The sequence below is a fragment of the Macadamia integrifolia genome, chromosome 8, assembly GCF_013358625.1.
Source record: "Macadamia integrifolia cultivar HAES 741 chromosome 8, SCU_Mint_v3, whole genome shotgun sequence".
Taxonomy (NCBI): domain Eukaryota; kingdom Viridiplantae; phylum Streptophyta; class Magnoliopsida; order Proteales; family Proteaceae; genus Macadamia; species Macadamia integrifolia.
The window spans coordinates 7,117,258-7,138,291 of NC_056564.1; the positions used below are offsets into that span (position 1 = coordinate 7,117,258).

At 38.4% G+C, this 21,034-nt stretch overlaps 3 protein-coding genes and 1 long non-coding RNA gene across 5 annotated transcripts in view; 1 reads left to right on the top strand and 3 right to left on the bottom strand.

The window, feature by feature from the left end:
- Window positions 1-315: 315 nt before the first annotated feature.
- On the bottom strand, window positions 316-14,811 carry LOC122086431 (mRNA-decapping enzyme-like protein). Of its 2 annotated transcripts, none has more exons than XM_042655230.1 (8): window positions 14,495-14,811; window positions 14,371-14,411; window positions 13,983-14,032; window positions 9,711-9,855; window positions 8,222-8,278; window positions 7,283-7,409; window positions 1,777-2,250; window positions 316-558 (listed from the first exon to the last, which is right to left on the bottom strand). In XM_042655230.1, the coding sequence occupies exons 1-8, from the start codon at window positions 14,651-14,653 to the stop codon at window positions 502-504; spliced, it is 1,110 nt and encodes a 369-aa protein (XP_042511164.1). In that variant the 5' UTR covers window positions 14,654-14,811; the 3' UTR covers window positions 316-501. The 2 variants fall into 2 exon arrangements, with proteins under 2 accessions (XP_042511164.1, XP_042511165.1); XM_042655231.1 differs by having other exon boundaries at window positions 7,283-7,406; window positions 14,495-14,810.
- LOC122086433 lies at window positions 1,106-1,769 on the bottom strand. Its single transcript, XR_006142411.1, has 2 exons — window positions 1,279-1,769; window positions 1,106-1,174 (listed from the first exon to the last, which is right to left on the bottom strand). It is a non-coding gene; the product is annotated as an uncharacterized LOC122086433 (long non-coding RNA).
- A 217-nt stretch (window positions 14,812-15,028) lies between the features above and the next one.
- LOC122086432 (small RNA-binding protein 11, chloroplastic) lies at window positions 15,029-17,831 on the top strand. Its single transcript, XM_042655232.1, has 4 exons — window positions 15,029-15,224; window positions 17,205-17,273; window positions 17,369-17,475; window positions 17,554-17,831. The coding sequence occupies exons 1-4, from the start codon at window positions 15,098-15,100 to the stop codon at window positions 17,656-17,658; spliced, it is 408 nt and encodes a 135-aa protein (XP_042511166.1). The 5' UTR covers window positions 15,029-15,097; the 3' UTR covers window positions 17,659-17,831.
- A 405-nt stretch (window positions 17,832-18,236) lies between these two features.
- Window positions 18,237-21,034, bottom strand: part of LOC122087320 (nicalin-1) — an 18,560-nt gene continuing 15,762 nt past the window's right edge. The window contains exons 12-14 of the mRNA XM_042656401.1: window positions 20,598-20,699; window positions 18,772-18,861; window positions 18,237-18,683 (exon numbers count right to left, since the gene is read on the bottom strand). Coding sequence (XP_042512335.1) covers window positions 18,621-18,683; window positions 18,772-18,861; window positions 20,598-20,699 — 255 coding nt within the window. The 3' untranslated portion in view covers window positions 18,237-18,620. The remainder of the gene's footprint in view (window positions 18,684-18,771; window positions 18,862-20,597; window positions 20,700-21,034) is intronic.

The window sequence follows — 21,034 nt, forward strand, 5'->3', positions numbered from 1 at the left end:
GCCCAGAAAAAGGCGGGAGCTAAAAAACCACATGGCCCCCTCTTGTGCACTGAAGATGCCCCCGCCTGTGCTTTCATTGGCCAGAACATCTGGAGTTTCCTGTGCCAGACCAGCGGGGGTCCTTTGCCCCGTTATTGCAGAATGTACACGATCACATTATCTACAAATTTACCACGATGCCTTCCCTCAAAATATCCATACCTGAACACTGAACCACCTTATGAATTTTTGATATTCTTTCTACCTAAATTCCTTTCTGACTAATTTATCCAAACTTGTGATAGCAGGTTGACCCAAAATGCGTCCAGAAAAACATAAAATGAAGTATTTTCTTCATAAAGTTTTAAAAGCCGAACAAACACAAACCGATTATATTTACCCCCCTTCAAAAGCAAATGACGAGAACAAAGGCTGTACAAAACCCATCTTACAGGCACTTCTAATCGATCACAACTACATAACCAATGTGACAGCTCAACTGGACACCACCTCTTTCACATGTCATGAATAATGTGCATTCAGGATCTCGCGGTAAACCATATCAATGAAGCGGTTGTCCTGCACCACATACAGATTGTTAGAAATCTGGTATGGGAAAAAAGCTCTACTTCAAAATAAAACCAAAATTGAAAAGCTAAAACAGAGTGCATAAAGCAACAAGCAACTATTTAACAGTCAAAAAGCTGCCAAGATGATGATACATTTAGATCTTACAATGTTCTTCCGATAAGCTATTTTTGAGGTAAATTGGCTTTAATATAAATGAGAAAGTGGGGGCTTGGGGGGTGGTACCATATAGAGAGGATGGAAAAACCAGAAGACACAATGGACCACCATTCTATGGCAGGCTCCAATTTTGGTCCAAGCTAGCATCACAATTCTTATACTATGTTACCATGCAATGCCAGGTGGGGACCAAAATTGTACAAGATCATAGGCAAGTATGAATGACAAAACTTGCTCAAACATCAATAATTTAGAGGGATCCTCCCCATGAAATCTGACCCCCAACCCACCAAGAATAGAGAAAACTCATTGGAAAAAAGAAAAGAAAAAAATAAAGGAATAAATCTGTCTCGTACCAGCCTGATAATTTCTTTTTTCGGACATGATATCCCACAGTCCAAATGTTAAAGCGCATTTCTGGGCCCAGTCAATATGATCAAACAAGTACCTAAGAAATTGACATTGGTAGCACAAAGGGTAATCCCAAATCCAAAAGATATCCCCCTTCCACCACCCACCCCACCAAAAAAAAAAAAAAAAAAATCTCCATACAGTGCTGTAAGGGGTTCGTCGCCAAATGGGTGAGTACACGGAGGATGAGACTAGAGGAAAAGGAGCTTATCATTAATATCTATCACCCTTCTGTTAGACCCCTCGACTTTGGCTGAATAGATTGAGATTTGATCAGACATCAGATGAAAATGGAAGGTGACCAGACTCAGATTTATTACTAATACATTTGTTACTTTTCAATGAAGGGAATTATCATGTGCCAATTATCCTCCAGCATATATAGTGATAACCCTTTCCTTTTAAAAGCAGATCAACATATTTTGAAATCAAACTTGAATGAGAATCGTAAGCTAAATTATTGCCAATCAAGTACTGAGAACGTTACTCAAGTTAGTGACGTAAGAATTACTATTAAGAACCTCATTAATATACACCGCCGAAACGAAAGCCACAATATAATAATTACTAACAATAAATTGAAAAACACACACACACACACATGCGATCGCCCAAAAGGAAACAATAAATTCAAAATACCTGAACAAGCCTCAGTAGTGCATCACGGACTTTATCTCTACTAATAACTGGTCCATAACTTGGTGTAGAAGGGGTGGGAGTAAGAGATGGAGGTGGAGTGGGTGGCGGGAAGGGTTGAAGCAGGGGAGCACCATATGGGCGCTGCAGATTCACTGGAGGATGAAGAGGAGGAGCAGTTGGCATAGAAGAAGAGATGGGTGGCATCATCAATGCAGACGACGATGGTGGTGGTGGAGTGAAAAATGTAGAAGGTTTGACAAGATTGGCTGCACGGTTATTGTTGCTAAGATCAGGTGAATCAAGAAGGGGCATTAGAGAAGCAGACGACGTTGGGAGAGGAGAAGGTATCTGCAAGGTTGGCACAGGGGAGGGAACAATGCTGGGTGCATGGGAAGATACAGGGGCTGTTGCATTAGACTGATGTCCTTGTCCAGAAATTGTTGCATTTGAAGCATTCCCTAAGCTAATTGCTGCCTGAAAAACAGGATTGGAAGAATTTCTCACGGTTAGAGACGGTTCAGGAGCTAAGCCATTATGCAAAGACAAATTGAAAGAGATAAAGTAGCTATGAAAATGCAGAACAAGAATCCCAAAAATAGAAACTATATAAAAGTGCACATCCAGAACTTGCAAGAAGTCATTTACCAAAAAAGAATGAAAAAAAAAAGAACTTGCAAGAAGTCATTTTTAGAAATTCAATCGACCATTCAGCCTACTATTTAGCTCGTGTCATAAAATAAATGTTGATCCGTATGATAAGATGTATATTAAACACATAGACAAGGCAGCCACTATTCCTTGCCAGGACCCAAATGCCTTTTCAGAGTAGATATGGGCCGCTAGCAGCATTTGCCATCACCACCTTCACCTTTCTCATGATTGTCAAGACTTACTGATGTAGGACAGCAAACACTGCCACAATGGGTAGCAGACCTAGAAACTTCAGAGAAGAAAATGAAGAGTAAAAAACAAGACGAAAATGGAGATTAACTAGAAAAGCAAAAACTAGCACTAGAAGTCTAGAACTCGAAGGCACCAACCACAGGACCAACAAAGTAGAGTAACAAGTAAACCCTCAAATTCAATTCAATAAGCAAATAAAAATTCAACTAATTAGCTTCACCAGCACCCTTGCCTTTATATTGGTGATGGTGTCGCGAAAAACAGAGCAGAAAAATAGAAACATTCCAACTTCGTAACTTGCCAAATATTGAACTTTAAGACTACCTTTTTTCTTTTTTTCTCCTTCATGGGCTGTTTAAAGATATTCCCGCCAAGGAATCAAACTCAAGACCTTTGCTTTCTTAGGCATGGTCCCAAGCCACACGAGCTACACCTCTTGAGGGTTTAAGACTACTTTTAGTCATACTACTATATAACTTTGTGAACCATGACAAAACTCACTTATTTAGACGCCAATCACAAGTCTAGCAACTCCATTGCGTGCTAACCAAGTAAACTAGGGAATAAAGGAACTAAACTAGAACTTCTACTTGATTTTATTAGTAGGAATAGGATTTAAGTCACAACACAATATCCCCTTAATAACATTGCTATAACTTTCCAAAAAAACTCAGATATGCAAGATCTTGGTCTCCTTGTAAAGCTAATTGAATGAGATTTTAAGTGGCTCCTAAAACCTGCCAAACAGAGAGGTTTTGACTTTCCAAAAACTGATCCAAACAAGGGTGATGGAAATAGACCAAACAATGGCTAAACATCCTTCAAAGATTGACGTGGTCCAGCATCGGTTATCCCAGGTGTAAGCTACATGGAGCCGATTCTGGCATCCTTCCAAGTCCAAGGTTTATGCCCACTATCAGCTTGTAAGGGCATCCATCAAAGTCTAGGGTCATGCCTGCTGTCAGATTGTAAGTCTTCAAAAATCTTTGCATAAAAAACAAAGTACAAATACAGAAACATTAAAACAAACAATATTGCAGGCCCATTACAACAAACTGATTGGGAAACTGAAATAATAAAGGAAACTAACTAGGAAACTGAAACTAAAAAGGACTAGACTTAGGCTCTCTTTGGTTTAATTTCTATTTGTATTTATTTGACTTATTTCGATTTTTACTAGTGTTTGGTATGATTTATAACACTTATTTTTATTTATAATAAATTAGAATAAATCACAAATCACAAATCACAAATCACAAATTACTCTCAAGCTATTTGTGATTTGTGATTTGTGATTTGTGGCAACAAATCATTTATGTTGATTTTTGCTACCTTAAATGAGGCACGTGTGCTAAACTACTCAAAATCAATGGTAAATAGGTAACTTCAGTATGTTTTATACTTTTCCAATAAAAAACCCCAAATCCTACCATCTCTATCGCTTGAAGCTCAAAGCTAAAGGTGAAAACTGAAACCTATTTTCTCATTATATAATCCATTTCATAAATAGTAACCAAACGAATACTATTTGTAATTCATAATTTATTGTCACAAATAATTTCTAAAAAATAGTTAATAAATACAAATAGAAATCATACCAAAGAAAGCCGTAGAGAGTCCTAATCCATCCTAACCAAACACTTGATAACAATTAAAATAAAGAAATAAAGACACTTATTTATAACTAATCTCGTGTGTGTAGCCTCTACACATATTATAAGTTCATTAAAGTGGCCCATTACAGTGAAAATACATTTGGATCAAAGGCCCAACACATACATAACCCAACCCAAAGCTTATTTCTTATAAAATAAGCTCATTTAGGTGATTTAACTGCATCACAGTACTTTCCTCCTATTCTTGCTTCATCCTTGTTATTTATTCCAGGTACGATTTCTATTCACTTTTCCTTTCCTTCATCTCCTCCTTTCTTGTATTTTCTTCGCATGTTGAATGCCCTGTTCTTAGGCAACAGTGACAGCCCTACACAGTTACATAGATCTTCACTAAGGCTAAGTTTGTTAGTTATTCTGTTCCAGATACAGCGTTTCGTGTCAAAATCAGAATTTTCCGTTTGTGTCAAAATTCCATTTTGGAACAGAACTCCAATGTTGGAACATGGTAACCATTTCTAGTTCCCGGTCCTGCTCCTCAAGGAGGGGCTCGCCCTATATCCCCCCCCCCCTTTTGGCCATCGGGCCCAAGCAAGCCCAATGCTTGACTTAGGTTGGGATCTTCAGCTATCCCGCCTGCTTGACCTTGACCGGGCAGGCCCAACCGCAACTCCAGATCAACCGGATCCAAGCAATGATTGTAGAGTAAAACAGGATCCATCATGCTGCCAGCGAAGGAATCCCAGTCGTTACCTAAATACAAATTTAAGGCAATTTCCGGGAGGAAGGATCTTCCTATCCCTAACAATTTAAAGAACAGGAATGGCCGCACCCCCTTGCTCCAGTACGATGGATCAAGGGGGTGCAACTACACCACCAGAGGAAATGCAACACGATAGAAGAGTTTGCCGACATTTCTCGTTTCTGGCATTGTTTTTTTACTTGGTTCATTTAAAAAAAAAAAAGAAAAAAAAAGAAAAACAAACTGTGGACACCAAACGGAAGGTTACATTTTCTTGTTCCCGTAAAACGAAAAAACGTTAATGACTACCAAATGCAGCCTAATTCTTCCTCTTCCGTTCTCAGAATTTGAGAATCATATAGTTCTCTTAGGGCGACCCATCCTGTCAAACTGGAGCTCTAAAGCTGGTCCGAGTAGCGAGTTGTCGAATCGAGTTCAGCACTGGTTATCTCCTTTCCGTTAGTTTTGATTTCAGAAATTTTCGATTGACATATAACCTGATTTCTGGAACTGCTATTGCCCACCCCTAAGAGGCCTTAGTGTGACAAACCTATGACTAAAAGCTCAGGTTAAACTGAGCCCTACACAATGAGTTCTTTCATCTGATAGCAAGCTGGATTACCACCAGCCTCTTCTTCTATTGATAGGTAGAAGTTCTCTGGTTATTTACCCTTAAGGGCTTGATCCACTAAATTATATTTAACCCCCCGGTTTCTTAAAGTTATTTCTATCCTTTCTCCATTCTTATTTAAAATTCCAGACACATCCTTCCCTCTTAAATTTAATACCCCTTCTGTCCCTGCTTTTATTACTGTTCCATTCTGAACTTTCATTTATTTAAAGAATTGCCAGTCCTTCCATATATAATTGGATCTCTATTGTTTTGGTGGGCCCAGAGCGGCCCAAATTTAGGCTTTTGGAACCTTAATGCAATCTGAAAATTCAGATTATCGAACTCAGATGCAAGCAGGCCCAATTATCAAATCTGTGATCAGATCTGAGATGAAGGAAACAATTCATTGTTAAGAAATCAAATCAACCTATGCACTGCTCAATAGCACCAAAATTCTCTATAAAAACTCATTCTTTACTCAAATTACATCTAATTGATTGTGGGGGGTGGGGGGTGGGGGGCATTGCATATATAAAGGCATTCTAAAATTTGTAATTTGAATCACAAAAGGACTCCTAATCACTCTAATCCGACTCAAAACACTTGACAACTAATCCTGTGCACTACCTTTACCCCAACTTATGGACTTATAAATTACGCCTATCACACCAATAAACCAAAAATAAGAAGCCCAAGGTCCATAGAACCCAACCATGGGTCAAAATAAAGTCTTCTGAGGCTCAGTTGACCCAACTGGACAATCTTAACTGCATCCAACCCAGGGTTGCATCAAATGGCTTTCCTCCGGTTCTCTTCTCCATGTTTTTTCTTCAATTGGTTTGAGAAAACTCAAGTAGATCTCATGGTATATTTCTTAGAGACGAAAGGTTAGGGAAACAAAGTGATAAAATATCCTAAACTAAAGCTTGAATCTGAACATGATCCAGCACTGCTCACCACTGAGACCGAATTTTTATGTTAAGCTTCCAAATGGATTTTCATCATGTGTTTCGGGCAAAATCACTGAAACAGTCGAAATACTGAAAATCCCAGAATTAGAAAACAAAAAATTTCATGGGATAACCCGGTAGCCAAAACGAAAAAAAATTTAACAAATAAGCTCATACTGTTCTATTTGAACATTTCCAGCTCTGATATCAGGAGGGGAAAGAAGTTCAAGGGTTTGTAGACATAGATTTTGACACAGATCCAGCCAAGTCTCCGATAAGCCACTACTAGAAACTTCTATTAAGTCCAGCGTTTTTTATGGAGATAATGGACTATGACATAGGAAAAGATAACCATTAATCAGTTAGTTAACCACTGTAGGAACAAGTCCCTTACTTGTGCTATGGAGATAATGGACTATGTCCTATTTCTATGATGGTGAGTCAGTTCCTTTTTTCTTTTCCCTTGAGAATGTAAGTGGATATTTTCAACTAATTGGGACAGCAAAAGTTCATTCTCTACATTCATAAAGATCCCATGGAAATTCCTCTCTTTTCCACACACATGGAAAGTTTGAATTCCTCTAAATTCAGTCCGAGGGAGAGGATGGGTTCAGCACACAAGGCATCCAAACGTAACATATTGCTTGGCAAGGAGTATAATTTGAAGATATAGAAGAGTACATACACTAAAGAAGTTCACAAATGAAGAATCATCAGGACCGTCATTGATGGTAGAGCCAGTTGATGATGGCTCCAGTGGACCCTCCATCACTGCCATAGTTGGGACAGCTTCCAATTCCTCAAACTCACTGCTACATTACAGATTTAAGAAGAAACAAGATTAGGACCAATTTGCCAAGGGACGTTGACACAGTGAATGTAAGAATCATCTACCAGAAAATATACCTAATGTCGAATAGGATAACTATGGGTGCATCTGGGTATTATGTTCTCAGAAGCATTTTTTTTGTCCTTGAAAGCTAAAAAAATGATCTTAGTTACAATAATGTTCGGTTAGCATGTTGCTTTTGACAACATTTGAAAAATATGATAAAACCATGCCTTCAAAGAAACAAAACATTTGAGCATTCAAAAACCTTTGGGGGGGGGGGACAGCTCATTATTTTTGCCTGGATGCACATGCTAAGCAAAACAGTAACCCTTTTACATCAAAACAAAAAAGATGTGCAGTATAACAAAGAGAAAGGGCTAATATTGACAAACAGGGCTCTCTTACCCAATTCCTACTTCTAGAGTCTCCAGTTTTAAGTAACAAAATTAGGAAGCAATTTACCCATGCAACGTTTATGAGTTACATATAAACAAGCAAAAGGAAAATACAGAAAACCTGTCCCTTAATTTCACATTATTATTATTATTATTATTATTATTTCCTCCTCTTTTCTAAAATCAATTTGCACATTCATAAGAAAATAACCCCAATGTCAGTTGATGCTGCTGTTGTTGTACACTAGCATTGTATCCATTTTCTTCTTATCAATTATATTACCATTCATCATTTGATCCCAAAAAAAAAAAAAAAAAGGAAAGAAAGAAGAGAAAATAAATCCTTTTTATGACATATCTAAAAAAAATATGAAACTTTGGCAGCAACAAACATTACCTTTTGCTTGAAGATACTTTTGGCTTTGGAGGAAGCTTGGAGTATGCATTAAGTATCCTGGACAAAAAAGAATCAGTAAGCCTAAAAAGCAAAACAATATACAAGAAATCATATAGACCAATATATATGTACATTTGATGTCGATTCATTTAATTGTGTCATTAGGAATCAAAAGTTAAGGCATTGCGTTTAGCTCTTGATTGAGACACAACCTTCTCCATTTGGCCCCAGATCTCTAATGAGAGGATAATGAAATGGTGAAAATTGAGAGACATTCTGCAAAGTGACTATTTTAAATATCTGGGATCAATCATACATAAAAAAAGGTGACACAGATAATGATGTTTCACTGAGAATTAAAGTAGGATGGATGAAGTAGAGATGTGCGTCCAGAATGTTGTGTGATCAACGTATCGCTTTAAAGCTTAAGGGAATATTTTATAAGACTATTGTGCGACCAACAATGATATACGGGGCAGAATGTAGGGTAGTTAAGAAATGTCATATAGAGAAGCTAAGTGTAGCCAAAATGAGGATGTTAAGATGGATGTGTGGCAAAACCAGAAAGGATAAAATAAGGAATAAGTATATTAGAGATGATTTGGGAGTTTCTACGATAAATGACACGCTCTGTGAAAGTCGTTTGAGGTGGTATGTCAACGTTCAAAGGAGGCTTGAAAACGCCTTAGCAAGGAGGAGTTATTCGATGAAGGAGCTAAAAGAGCAAGGGGAAAGGCCTAAAATGACCATATGCGAAGTGGTAAGTAATGCCATGCATAGTCTCAGTCTTGTCCCAAGTATGACCTTGGATAGAGCCTATTGGAGGGCAAGAATCATGTAGTTGACCCCAGTTAGCTAAGATTATCCTGACTTGTTGGGTTGTGCCTCTTTCCTCTTACTCTCATCTTTTCATCTCTTCCTTCCCCATTTTCAGTTTGGATTTTTTTTTTTTCCTATTTTGTTTTGTATGGATCTATGTAGTCAACCCCATTAAGTTGGGATAAGGCTGAGTTTGTTGCTGTTGTTATTTGTAGAATATGCTATATTTGAGGAAGTATACAAAAGGATGTCTTACACAACCAACCTAGAGTACAAAACCAAACTACTATTGTATATTTTTGTTTACAATCTAAAGGCTCCAATATGTTTAAAATGCTTAACTATTGTTTCTTGAAGTTTCGGGGCCAAAATATGGCCATTTGACCACCAAAATGGCCAGCTGAAACATGCAGAATTTCTGTCAAATTTTGCTTGAAGCCCGCCTCTTAATAAGCAAATGAAACCTGATCCCATGGTCCCACCTTTGTTAGTTCTCAAGACATAAAAATACAAGCTCATTCAAAATACTAGGTTTTTTTTTTAAATAAGATACGAGTTAATTTATGTTTCTTCTGCAGCTATCAATCAGGATACAATGAAAAGTAACATAAAGTACTTAAAATCAGGTGACTTGGAATCATCATTATGAAATGCAACAATAATACAGTACCTGCCGAAGAGATTTGCAACATCTTCGCATTCACGAGAATTGTAGAACCAAATGCCATTAACTTCTTGGGCAGCATTCCTGTACAACAGATACGGCACCTGTACTTCATACTCAAAATCTCCTAAGAGATTCTCCACCAAATTGTCTGTCCTCATATATATGCAGAGGCTTGTTAAAAATAATATATAAATAAATGATGAGGGAACAATATATGAAAGTTGTTACCACAATTATTTATCATCTCGATTAGGGTTCGGCAACATAAACCAATTTCAGCTGTTCCATCTTTTAGGGGGCACAATTTGCATTAAAACTTCAAGAATGCATTCTAAAAGCACACCGGTTTAAGTCTCAGATCTTGAAATAAATATTGGCACGACCTTATCATATGCAAGGGAACGAAAGACAAAGCAAGATAGCCAGAGACATTTCATAGCTGACATAAACCAAAAAGAGCATGAATCAGATTGTTCAAAATCTCGGTTGAGACCATCATGAATTTGCAAAATATTTTGGTTTTGACGAAGGCATCGAACTGAAGCTGTGTACAACTCAATAGAACTGCAAGGTTTTAACTGAAATTTTGGCTTTTCGGCCGAATTTGATTTCGACTTGATTTTGGTACAAAACAGAGCATATAAAAGCATTGTTCTGATCAAAATTGGTTGAAATTTTGACCTATTTCGTGCAATTCAAGTGGTTTTGCCAGTTAGAGGAAGATAACTTGGAAAAAAAAAATCAAGAGTTGGTATTTTCGGCTAAATCACCTAAATTTCTTGGCGGAACAAAGTGTTGGGGACTACTACAACACACCTAGAGCAACGATTTACCGCATTTGAACAAGATTTGTGTAAGATTTAAACTTAGGGGTATTACCCTTTTCCCCCAAAGTTTCAAGCCTTCCTAGAACTCTATGTGATGGTGATATAGAATAGGGGGAACGGTTTCATTGGAGTGTTTTAACCTTGTTGTAGACTTGTAACACACAGACATTGTGTCATATTAAATGGTTTTTCTTCATTTCCGATGCATATTTTAACTGTTTTCGTTGAGTTTTGTGTGTTATAATACCAAATTATGTGTAAAATTGGCTACATTTGAGAAAGTATATAGTAAGGTAAGACGTACACTACCAACCTAGAAATGCTTGATTAGGGTTTTCCTAATGATTTGTGCCAAAATATGGCCATTTGACCACTAAAACGGAAAAATGAATGGCCAGCCGAAACATGCAGAGTTTCGGTCCAATTTCGGTTTCAACTGAAATTTGAACCTTGGAGTCAGCACATCTCCATGTGCATAGTGAATAGTACCCTGTTTTTATGTCCCACATTTTCATACATCAACCCAGTTACTAACAGATGCCAAAAGCAGTTCTGAATAAGCAAGAACAATACTTGGTACCAACAACATATAACTCAGGCTGATTTAACTGTCCCAAGAAACTATTCTACCTTTTCTCATACTATATGACGATTGGATGCACATTTTTCATTTTAAGGCTATAAATCTGACAATTCTTCTAAGTTAAGAGAGGTTGAAAATGATGGTTCCAGCAGTTTGCATCTTGAAACCCAACAGTGCTCCAAAATCATCAAAGAGATTCCCTTCGATAGATCTGTAGGGATCTAGGATGTGTGACATAGGTTTGCCAAACTTATTCCCATTTACATAGACATAAAATTATCCCCCCATCCATGCAAGGAAGGATCTCATGGGCTTGGGCTTCTATTCTCTGATGAATTACTTGAATGGTTCTCTAGTTTCATATAATGTCCCTAACATCACTATACTGTCTAGGGGTCTTTAAAATATAGACTTCTAATCATGCAAACACCCGATCTCACATCTATTTTTGCAAATGATTCCTCTGTATTTGATATATCCACAGTTGTAAATACTGTAAGAAAAAACTGTAGAATACCGTAAACTAAGGTTTATACATAAAGGTGCTTTGAATGGAACTTACAAGAAACATCAGAACCATTCCGTAAATAGTTAAATAAATAAAATTATATTTTGAAACAATCCAAATTATGCAAAAGGCATGGGCTCAATTTGGATGTTTCAATCATTCAGTTTCACAAGTAAGATAAAGGTACCTAACCTTCAACCAATTGCAGATCATCTGTTGGGAAGTACACCTCTCACACAACATTTATCAATTAACCATTCCACCCATCACTAACATAAGGGCTTAATAATTAATAAACTAAAACATATAAGAAAATCCTCGGTAAACTTGAGTTTCCTCAAGTCTAAGGACTATGGTGATAAACATGTGAACCACTTGTTTTTGTCAATTAACTATTCCACCCATCACTAACATAAGGGCTCAATAATTGATAAACTAAAACATATAAGAAAATCCTCGGTAAACTTGAATTTCCTCAAGTCTAAGGACTATGGTGATAAACATGTGAACCACTAGTTCATTAGTGATAGTACAAACAAGCTTCCCTTCTCATATCCTGTCAATAAATACTTAAATCTAGGTAATGGTGTCAATCAGGACTGTTCCTAGTATTCGAGACGGGTCCATACCGGTACCAAAGGTGCCAATCCCAGAACCATCCCGTTTAGTTAATGGGACAAACCTAGGCTCCGGTCCCAATTATTAATGGCATGCTGGTTCCTAAACGATTCTAGGCAATTGTACAAAAGGGAGAAAACTTTCAGTGGTTCCTAACGAGGTGGTTCCATTATTTGTGTTGTGGATCTTTCACTAACATGAGATCTAAGGTGCCCCTTACTTTAGAAAGCAACTTAGAATACAAATCCATATGATTTCATGGTTTTACTTCTTCAAACTCTCTAAGATCACAAGCAAGCTTATCAAAATGACAACTAAGAATTAATGACGACCCAATAAACAATCCCATATATGATTTTAATGCCATCACTAAACAAGTTTATGGAAACAGGACTAAAGCCCCATTGACTGAAACCTCCACAAGAGAAAAACCACAAATACATCCAACTACAACCATTAAACTTGAACACAAGAACATGAAATATACCCTTTGAAAGAGTAGTGGTGGTTCCGGTCCCATCATGTACTTAACCGTATATCAGTACCAGTACCATTGGCAATCCTACTCTACAACCGTCCCATCACATTTTATTAATTGTTACCAAAACCAGGTCTCAATACCATCCATTTATTAATGGGATGGTCCGGTACTGGAAATTAGCGTGATGGTTCTAGGACGGCTCCCGGTTCTGGTCCCAAATTGACACCCTTACATATGGTAACATAATCCCATTATTAAAACTACTAACACCATGTGACAACCATTGCATGTGCAAAGGTCTAACAATTGCACTGTCCAAACTCACCCACAACAATAACTACCACAGGCTTACGATGAATTGGAATATAGAAGTCGACAAAAACATCTCAGTATCTCACAACATATAATTTCAGGCAAACCACATAATACACTCAATCTCCCCAACTAAACTTAAAAACTAAAGTATACCTGGCACAGTACAAGCATCAAATATGAATAAAAACCATGAAGTATAAATCAGACAACAACAACGCAAGTTAGGATGGCATGATTGGACAACCAAGATAACTATGACTTGAGATGCTTTTCAGATCTTTCCCTTCCCTGCTTGATTTACTGATCTGGTTTTTTTTTCCCAACACATGTTCATCATGCCTGGATTTGAAAGACACAAATCAAGATGACAGGTTTACAAAACTGTAGAGAACTAATTGGATATGCTGACCAAAATTAATAGTTTTCAAGGTCTCACCAGGGCATCCAGGCACCCTTTTCCGGAAGAGTGCCTTGGTCGCCTTGTTGGAGTTCCCTCACAATGCCTTGTGTCAGCTGGTCTATGACCAGATAGGAGCTGCAGCCGGGGATTTGTAGTAGAACCAAGAAAACCAAAATAAGTCTATGCAGCATGCTTTGACTCCTGAGGAATTCTAAATTTAGACGCTAAGTTGCTAACTCAATTACGGAGCAGTTATTTTTAATTGATATAGAGACCATAACCTCAGCGTCACTTCATCATGCCTAGATTCAATCTATATAGAGCTTAAAAATTCGAAGGACTGCATAGCTTCGGACTCTGGAGCTAAAGACAAAAACCAGGAGAGGGGAAGAGCACCAACATCTTCCTTAAATCCATAAAGATTCTCATTTTTTCCAAGGTCTTATTGTGAGCCATCAAAAGTCGTGTAGAAATGTTGTCAACAATCAAGCGGAAAAAACCCCCTACGAAAACAAAAAAGGAGCATGAGTTAAAGATGTGGACCTGTATTTCTTCGGTTCATTACAATGAATTGGAATCGAGGTTGAGTATTCCTGTAAGAATAGCAACGAGAGATGGATCGGTAAGTCTTGACGATCATGCCACCAAAACGACATAAGAAGTCGCAAGATATTGTTTTCACACAAAGTTAGAGATTCGCACAAGTAAACGTCACTGAAAACGTCGAAACCCTAGTCTTTAATCTATATACCTTCATCCAAAAGGTAATTCAGAAATAACATAATCAAAAGACAAAAACATATGAGAGATTCGCACAAGTAAACGTCACTGAAAACGTCGAAACCCTAGTCTTTAATCTATATACCTTCATCCAAAAGGTAATTCAGAAATAACATAATCAAAAGACAAAAACATATGTACATGAATCTACCTCTTAACGACGAACAGAGATCCTTCGACATCCTTTCGACTCTGCAAAGCCAATGAGGACAAACAAAGCGAATCAGCAAGTGACCGATAACGATCTGAAGAAAGCAAATGAAAGCTTTACAAACCCATTGATTAAGCTCGACATTGAATTCATAGAAGGTAACATGCGCTGCAGTAATTAAAATCTCTTCAACGAAGGGATCGATTCTCTGAAGCACCGTAAGATTAAGCAATTTGGTGCTTTGCTGATCAAGATTCGGCATCAATTTCCCGCCCTGCGACATCTTCGTTCGGAAACCCTAATACTGTCAGAAGCACGTTCTTCTATCATCAACTGAAAGGTAATCGAGAGTCGATACCCGCGAGCAGGCAAGAAGGAGAAGGCCAGCTAAGGGAAGGAAGACTGTAAAGCAGGCATTTACCCTCTTTTTGCCCTTACTTTTTGTTAATTTTTTAAGGGGAATTCACGTTTGACGGCAAAAGCTCCTGAGTTTTAAAACTCGGATCGAATCGGCTTGGTATCGCCGGATCGGTCTTGGTTGATCCTGACCGGACCGACCCGACCCGATTTTTAAAGCTATTGAAGACTGCTGAACCGGTCCGACCAGAGGAGACGTAGGCGTAGCCACGTATGTTTACACTACACACATCAGATATTCTCTCACTTGTTCGTACCCCCCAAAAGAGAAGACTGAGAACTCCAAAATTTGTTTGTCACGAACTCACGCATGGCGGCGTATAGAAGAATCCCGCAACTCTTCAGGCATCTCTCTCGATCGGACTGTAACTCATCTTCTTTTCGTCCCTCGCTCTTCATCTGTAACAGAGGAATCAGTTCGAAACTTTTCGTTGGAGGTAATGATCTCCCTCTACTATCTTTCTCTCTTTTGATTTCATTGTGTTTCTTATTACTATGATTTGTTGCTGCTTATTTTCCTTCTCTAAATCTGTTTTGAGTTTATTATTTATTTCTTTGTCTGCTTTGGGGTCTTGAATTTTATGAGAACTAGTGATGTGTATACAAAAGAAAACCTGTTAGATAGATGGAGACAAGTTATCTTTTCCTCATAATTTCTGTTCTGTTTTCCTTTGGGGTGGCAAAGATCAAACAAGATAGAGAAGGAATTAGGGATCCCAGAGGTGGAAAAAGTAAAACAGGAGAGTATGTTGTAAAGCTTGCATTTATTGATATAATTTGTGAATGTTTAAAATGCTGGAGCTTGGAATTGCAATGTAGTACCAATCACAAACGAACAGGAAGGGTGGGGGAGAGGGAAAATGTGGCATGGAGGTGGGCTCCTCTCCCAGTAATCTTTGTGATAGTGAAATTGCATGCAGCTTTGGGAGTAAAACACTGTTAATGGTGTTGATATATTTAACTTCTCTAATGTCCTTCGATGCCATGTGAGGATTGGCCTGTCAAGTATCTTGGCCATCCCCTAGGCAGGAATTGTAGGGCTTTTAGGTTTTGGGACCTAATGATAAAAATGTTTCAGCTAGACCTGAGAGTTGGAATAGGAACTATATTTCCCTAGGGTCACTGTTATCAAAGGCATTATGGCTAACCTCCCTTTGTACTAACTCTCTTGGTTTAAGGCTCCTACAACAGTTTGTAAGATTTTTTGGAAAACCTTCAGAGAAATTTCCTTTGGGATCCAGCCAATGAGAAATAAAGATCACTTGGTTAACTGGGAATTGATGTGTAAAGCAATTCAAGATGGAGACCTCAGGGGGTGAATGTGCTGGCTAGTATGATGCTCTCATTTCCAAATGGCTTTGGTGCTTCCCTGAGGAGGGGGGAAGTTTAAAGCACTCTGTGATCAAGTCCAAGTATGGCGTGGCTGATAATGGTTGGAACCCAATATGAGCAGCAGATACACTCACGTGCCCATGAAGAGTATTTGGAGACTTTTACCTTCCTTTTGGCTTTGGCACTTCTCTGAGGAGGGGTAAGTTTAAGGCACTCTGTGATTAAGTCCAAGCATGGCATGGCTGATAATGGTGGGAACCCAAAGTGACTGGCAGATACACTCTTGCTTGCCCATGGAATAATATCTGAAGACTCTTACCTTCCATTTCTTGCTTCATTGGATATGAGATGGGTAATGGTGAGCATATTATATTGTGGGAGGATCAGGGATTGTATTGCCTTTGTTGTGCTCGGTTGGGATTTTGGTTTTTGGAGGAAGTTGAGAGATGGTGGATCTGGTGAGGTTGCTAATTTGGTTTATATATATTTCCCTCCCATCGATCCCCTTCTCTTTCTTATTTTCTCTTTTTCTCCTCCCCATGATACTCTGTCTTTGTTCCTTTCCTGTGGCCTATTACAGGTGCTGGAAGCAAGGTTATTACTCCCATTTTGTTTATTCTTGCAGTTCTGGAACAGACTACTGCCCCCAGCTAAAATGGAAAATGTTTGTATTAACTGTTTGTTTTGATATTTGATTGTTAGTCCTTCTTGGGAGCTATAATATTTAGAATATGCTTTTGAGGCAGTTATAGAATTACTGGGGGAATGTCTATCTGAATGTGAGAAGCAAAAAAAAGGGACTGAATGTGGGAATTGAGAAACCCTCATGATTTGAACTGAGGTAAGATACACGATGTTACCTTGCGAGTGACCTGCCTAGTGGAATTTAGGTTTCTGATCACATTTATTGGATGGAGGAGAAGCCTAGGAATTCTTGTCCTGCTACATGCTGCAGCTAAAAGTAGGGTTACCTTGATTTCCTTAAACTGTGGTCCATGAAAAAGCATTAATTTTATTCTCACCGTTTAAAACTTTTTGAAACCTTCAGCTGAGCTTTGAACATTCATATTCCGGCAATGTTGCAGGATTATCATATTACACGACAGAAAACGGGTTATCAGAAGCGTTTTCACAGTATGGTCAAGTGATTGAAGGTGCGTTCTGTTATCTGACGTCTAATTATGTCAAAACTATCACCATCCTGATATAAATATGCAAGCATTCCAAGCTTATCTGTTCACTTTTACAGCTACAATAGTAATGGACCGAGTCTCTGACCGATCCAAAGGTTTCGGATTTGTAACCTTTGCCTCTGAAGATGAAGCCGCAAATGCCCGAGCTGAAATGGATGGCAAGGTGATATCCCAAAATACCCCATTCTTGTTCTTTTGTGATACACATTTTGTGGTAAATAACATAGGAAATCATTGGCAGACGCTCAATGGTCGTGTTATTTTCGTGGACATTGCAAAATCCAAGAACTCTAAGGAAGGATTGCCTATAGCAAGAGGACCACCGGAACGATCAATTGACACTTGAATGACATACTTGTGCCCGTGTTGGTTTACCATTTTCCCTCCCCGAACTTGCACGAACTCATATAATTGACGTTGTTCAGATGTGTAACATATTGCAAATGAGTTTTGCAACTTCAGGTCGTACACAGATGTAATTCACTTTTTCTCTACTTAATGAAGTTTTTCTTTTTCTTATATTAAACTGCAGATGCGTAGGTTGGTGGATTTGGTATCGAGAATAAAACATACATCCAAAGTGGTGAACTAAGAAATTGTTTCTTTTGACTGGTGAAATCCATATTGCATAGAGCCTCACAGAATATTAATCAAAGTTTTGCCAGATCGCAAACCAACTAATTTATCAAATTTTCAATGTTTTTGGTCATAAATACATGTTTTTCTGGCTGGGAGCCTACAACCAAGCTGTACCCTACTCCCAAATTAGTTTCCATTCAAAGCACAACCCCTCTTCCCAGAGACAAAAACAAGGGGAAAAAAATTGGGAGAGAAGACATATTATGATCAAAGTGGTGAACTGAGAAGTAACTTTCTTCTTTCTGTTTTATTCTAAAAGAATCTTTAAATTGGATAAAAATAATATTATCAAAATTAATTGAAAATGATTTGCCATTGTCATTCTTAAGCTGTCATGGTCTGAGTACAAATGTGAAAATGACAAGATTTCATCCTAGTTAAAAGGAAAAGTGTGTTATGCTACCCAAAAAAAAAAAATACAACTTATTTTGACCAACTTTGGTTACAAGAAGATTTTTCCAAAAATAGCATCAAAATATCAGCCAAAATTTTTCTTGCATTGAAAAAATATCCTTTCTTAAGCGATAAACAATCCCTCTAACCTATAAAGTGGACCAACTATGCACCAGCTCTAGGACTGCTTGCGGTGCTTTCAACTAAAAGCTACAATAATAAATCTGCAGACTCAAGCACCACTCATACAACACTCTGGAGCATTGAAACCTCTGGTTATGCTGTTTTAACCTTGCGGGAGGGAGGTCGGCGGAATAAGCTGATGAGATCATCAACACCCTGCACAAAGACATGTTTCAATGTTCAGATAAGTTGGTGCTTTCCTGGCAGTGAGAAGTATGAAAAATAGGCAGGTGAGAGAGCATACCCTGGTTGTGATGACGAGAAAACTGAAGAGCAGTATCAAATATGATCCCAACACAAGAAGCAGAAGCAGGTCAAATGTTACGCTACCTACCTGCGATAATAAAATCAGAGTTTCAATCAGGGTTTAATTGGAAAAGATGAAAACAAAGTGCCCTCTCAACTGGTGACATCCCCTCCCCTTCCCTTCCATGTTGCGTAGAGCTGCAAAGAATATTCAGCCAAGTTTTGCCGGGGTCGCAAACCAACCGATTTATCATATTTTCAGTGTGGATCATAAATACATGCTTTTTGACCAGGATCCTACAACCAATCAGTACCCTACTACCAAATTAGATTCCATTCATAGCACAGCCCCGCTCCCCTTTCCCCAGAAAAATGGGAAAGAGAGAGAGCACATGGTCCTTCCTGTTTGTCCTCCATATCAGCTTCATGTTCAAAGGTCTAAGCATGTTTTGGTGGAAATAAACAAGGATTTGGGGGACAGATGCCTGGTATTGGCTGGCTGGATTGGCCCAAACTCCGGCCATTTGGAGATCCCAAACGCCTGCTTCCACCAGATTTTAAAGAGGGATTGACAAGTGAATTGGGATCAGTCCCAGCCAATATCATGTTAACTCTGCTGTCCCCACCTAAAAAAAGGTCTCAAGAATCTTAAACCGCATCTACATTTTCTAGTTTGTTCCCGTTGAATTTTTTTATAACAAATACACAGCAGCTTTATTGATAGAAAAAAGATGCAGAGTACAAGAAGTAGAATAAGACATGAAGAAAAGGCCCAACACCTACCACAAGAGGACTACATCAGAGGATAAGGACAATACAGAGTGGTACAACGCCACCCCTAGCCAATTTAAGTGAAATGAAATTGGCCCATCTCCTACAAGAAAAAGAGAGATTCCCTAAAGCAGAAGGGCTTAGTCTTACCTAACAAGATAGAAGTAACACTATGTCCCCTGCTATGAGCCTGAAGCCACTGAATTGCAAAAGAAAATCACCTTCCAGGATCATTGGGCTCCAACCATAGGGCAAAACTAACTTCAGCAATTGAATAATAGCCCTTAATTCTGCTGTAATGGAGTCAGCTATACCAGGAGGACCTAAAAAGTCCACAACAATATACCTATTGCTGAACATGGCTCCTATACCTGCCAACCCGGGTTGCCAACAGCACTATTGTTGGTGTTCAACCTAATGGTAATAGGAGGTGGTGATCCAAGATTGGCGAACCTGATTCCAGGTCCAAAGAAGAGAAACAATGAGGTCCCCAGTGCCGCATAGTACACAGATGTACCCCAAACGCCTCTGATGTCAAGGCCTATCTCGCAGTTGTTAACATGATGATCTAATAACCTCCTGAGGGATCCCCATTCAACTCTCCTAAACATCCTATTATTCCTCTCTTCCTAGTTTGTCCAAATGTTTGCCGAGAAGACAAATCGCCACATAACTTTCCCCTCTTACTAATTAAGGTCGACTGCCAAACTCCATGGGTTCTTGAATACCGTGGGGGAGATTCTAGATTAGACCAGATAAAGGCAAAAAGTGGACCCATATGGCCATTGTTTGACCTTACAAATCTAACCCTAACATTGAACATCATTTGCTCTTACCAAAATTAAAAACAAAAAACTATCATTGTGCTCTGGTACTGTAGTCAGTGGCTTATTGTTCCCTCTTCCCCTTTGATTTTCCTTGCTATTTTTACATTTTCTAGCTTCTAACTATAATCAGACAAACTAGTGAGAAAACTAAGATCTGCTTACTTGTCAGAAAATTCAAGTGAGCTAAGTTTCCATGCATTCAAATACAGGGCATAGTGATCAGTACCTGGTATATATTAAGTGTGGCTCTTGTCAAATCATAAAAAGTGAACATCCCATCAAGTAATTCATGCTGCACATTAACGTCAGCTGTGTGATCTGACAATTCCTGCCAAAGAAGCATAACGATTCAATTTTACAGCAAAGACTAAGATGAATACTGCAACCGCACAAAGTAATATTGTTTGGACTTGCAAAGGCAAAAAAAAAAAGAGTTTAATCATTTAATGGAGAATTGTTGCAAAAATAGGAAGGAGAAACCAGTAATACTTTAAGAAGAAAAACCAGTAGTTTAAGATCGAAAGAAATTTGTAGAAAATAATTGAGGATCCCATTCAGAACTACATAACAATCAGAACCACTTGAAAGTTCTGCAAAATTTCGGGATATTAATTAGACCTCTCTTTTTTTTTTTTTTGGGGGGGGGGGAGAGAGAAGAGAGAG

Bases quoted from the DNA above. Each gene is read 5' to 3' on its own strand.
- LOC122086431 (XM_042655230.1), bottom strand. From the start codon at position 14,653: ATGTCGCAGGGCGGGAAATTGATGCCGAATCTTGATCAGCAAAGCACC. The intron at 14,033-14,370 runs GTAGATTCATGT...CTATTCTTACAG, and splicing joins TCTCTGTTCGTCGTTAAGAG to GAATACTCAACCTCGATTCC. The intron at 7,410-8,221 runs GTAATGTTTGTT...TCTGTAATGTAG, and splicing joins AAAGTATCTTCAAGCAAAAG to CAGTGAGTTTGAGGAATTGG.
- LOC122086432 (XM_042655232.1), top strand. From the start codon at position 15,098: ATGGCGGCGTATAGAAGAATCCCGCAACTCTTCAGGCATCTCTCTCGA. The intron at 15,225-17,204 runs GTAATGATCTCC...GCAATGTTGCAG, and splicing joins TTCGAAACTTTTCGTTGGAG to GATTATCATATTACACGACA. The intron at 17,274-17,368 runs GTGCGTTCTGTT...TCACTTTTACAG, and splicing joins GTATGGTCAAGTGATTGAAG to CTACAATAGTAATGGACCGA.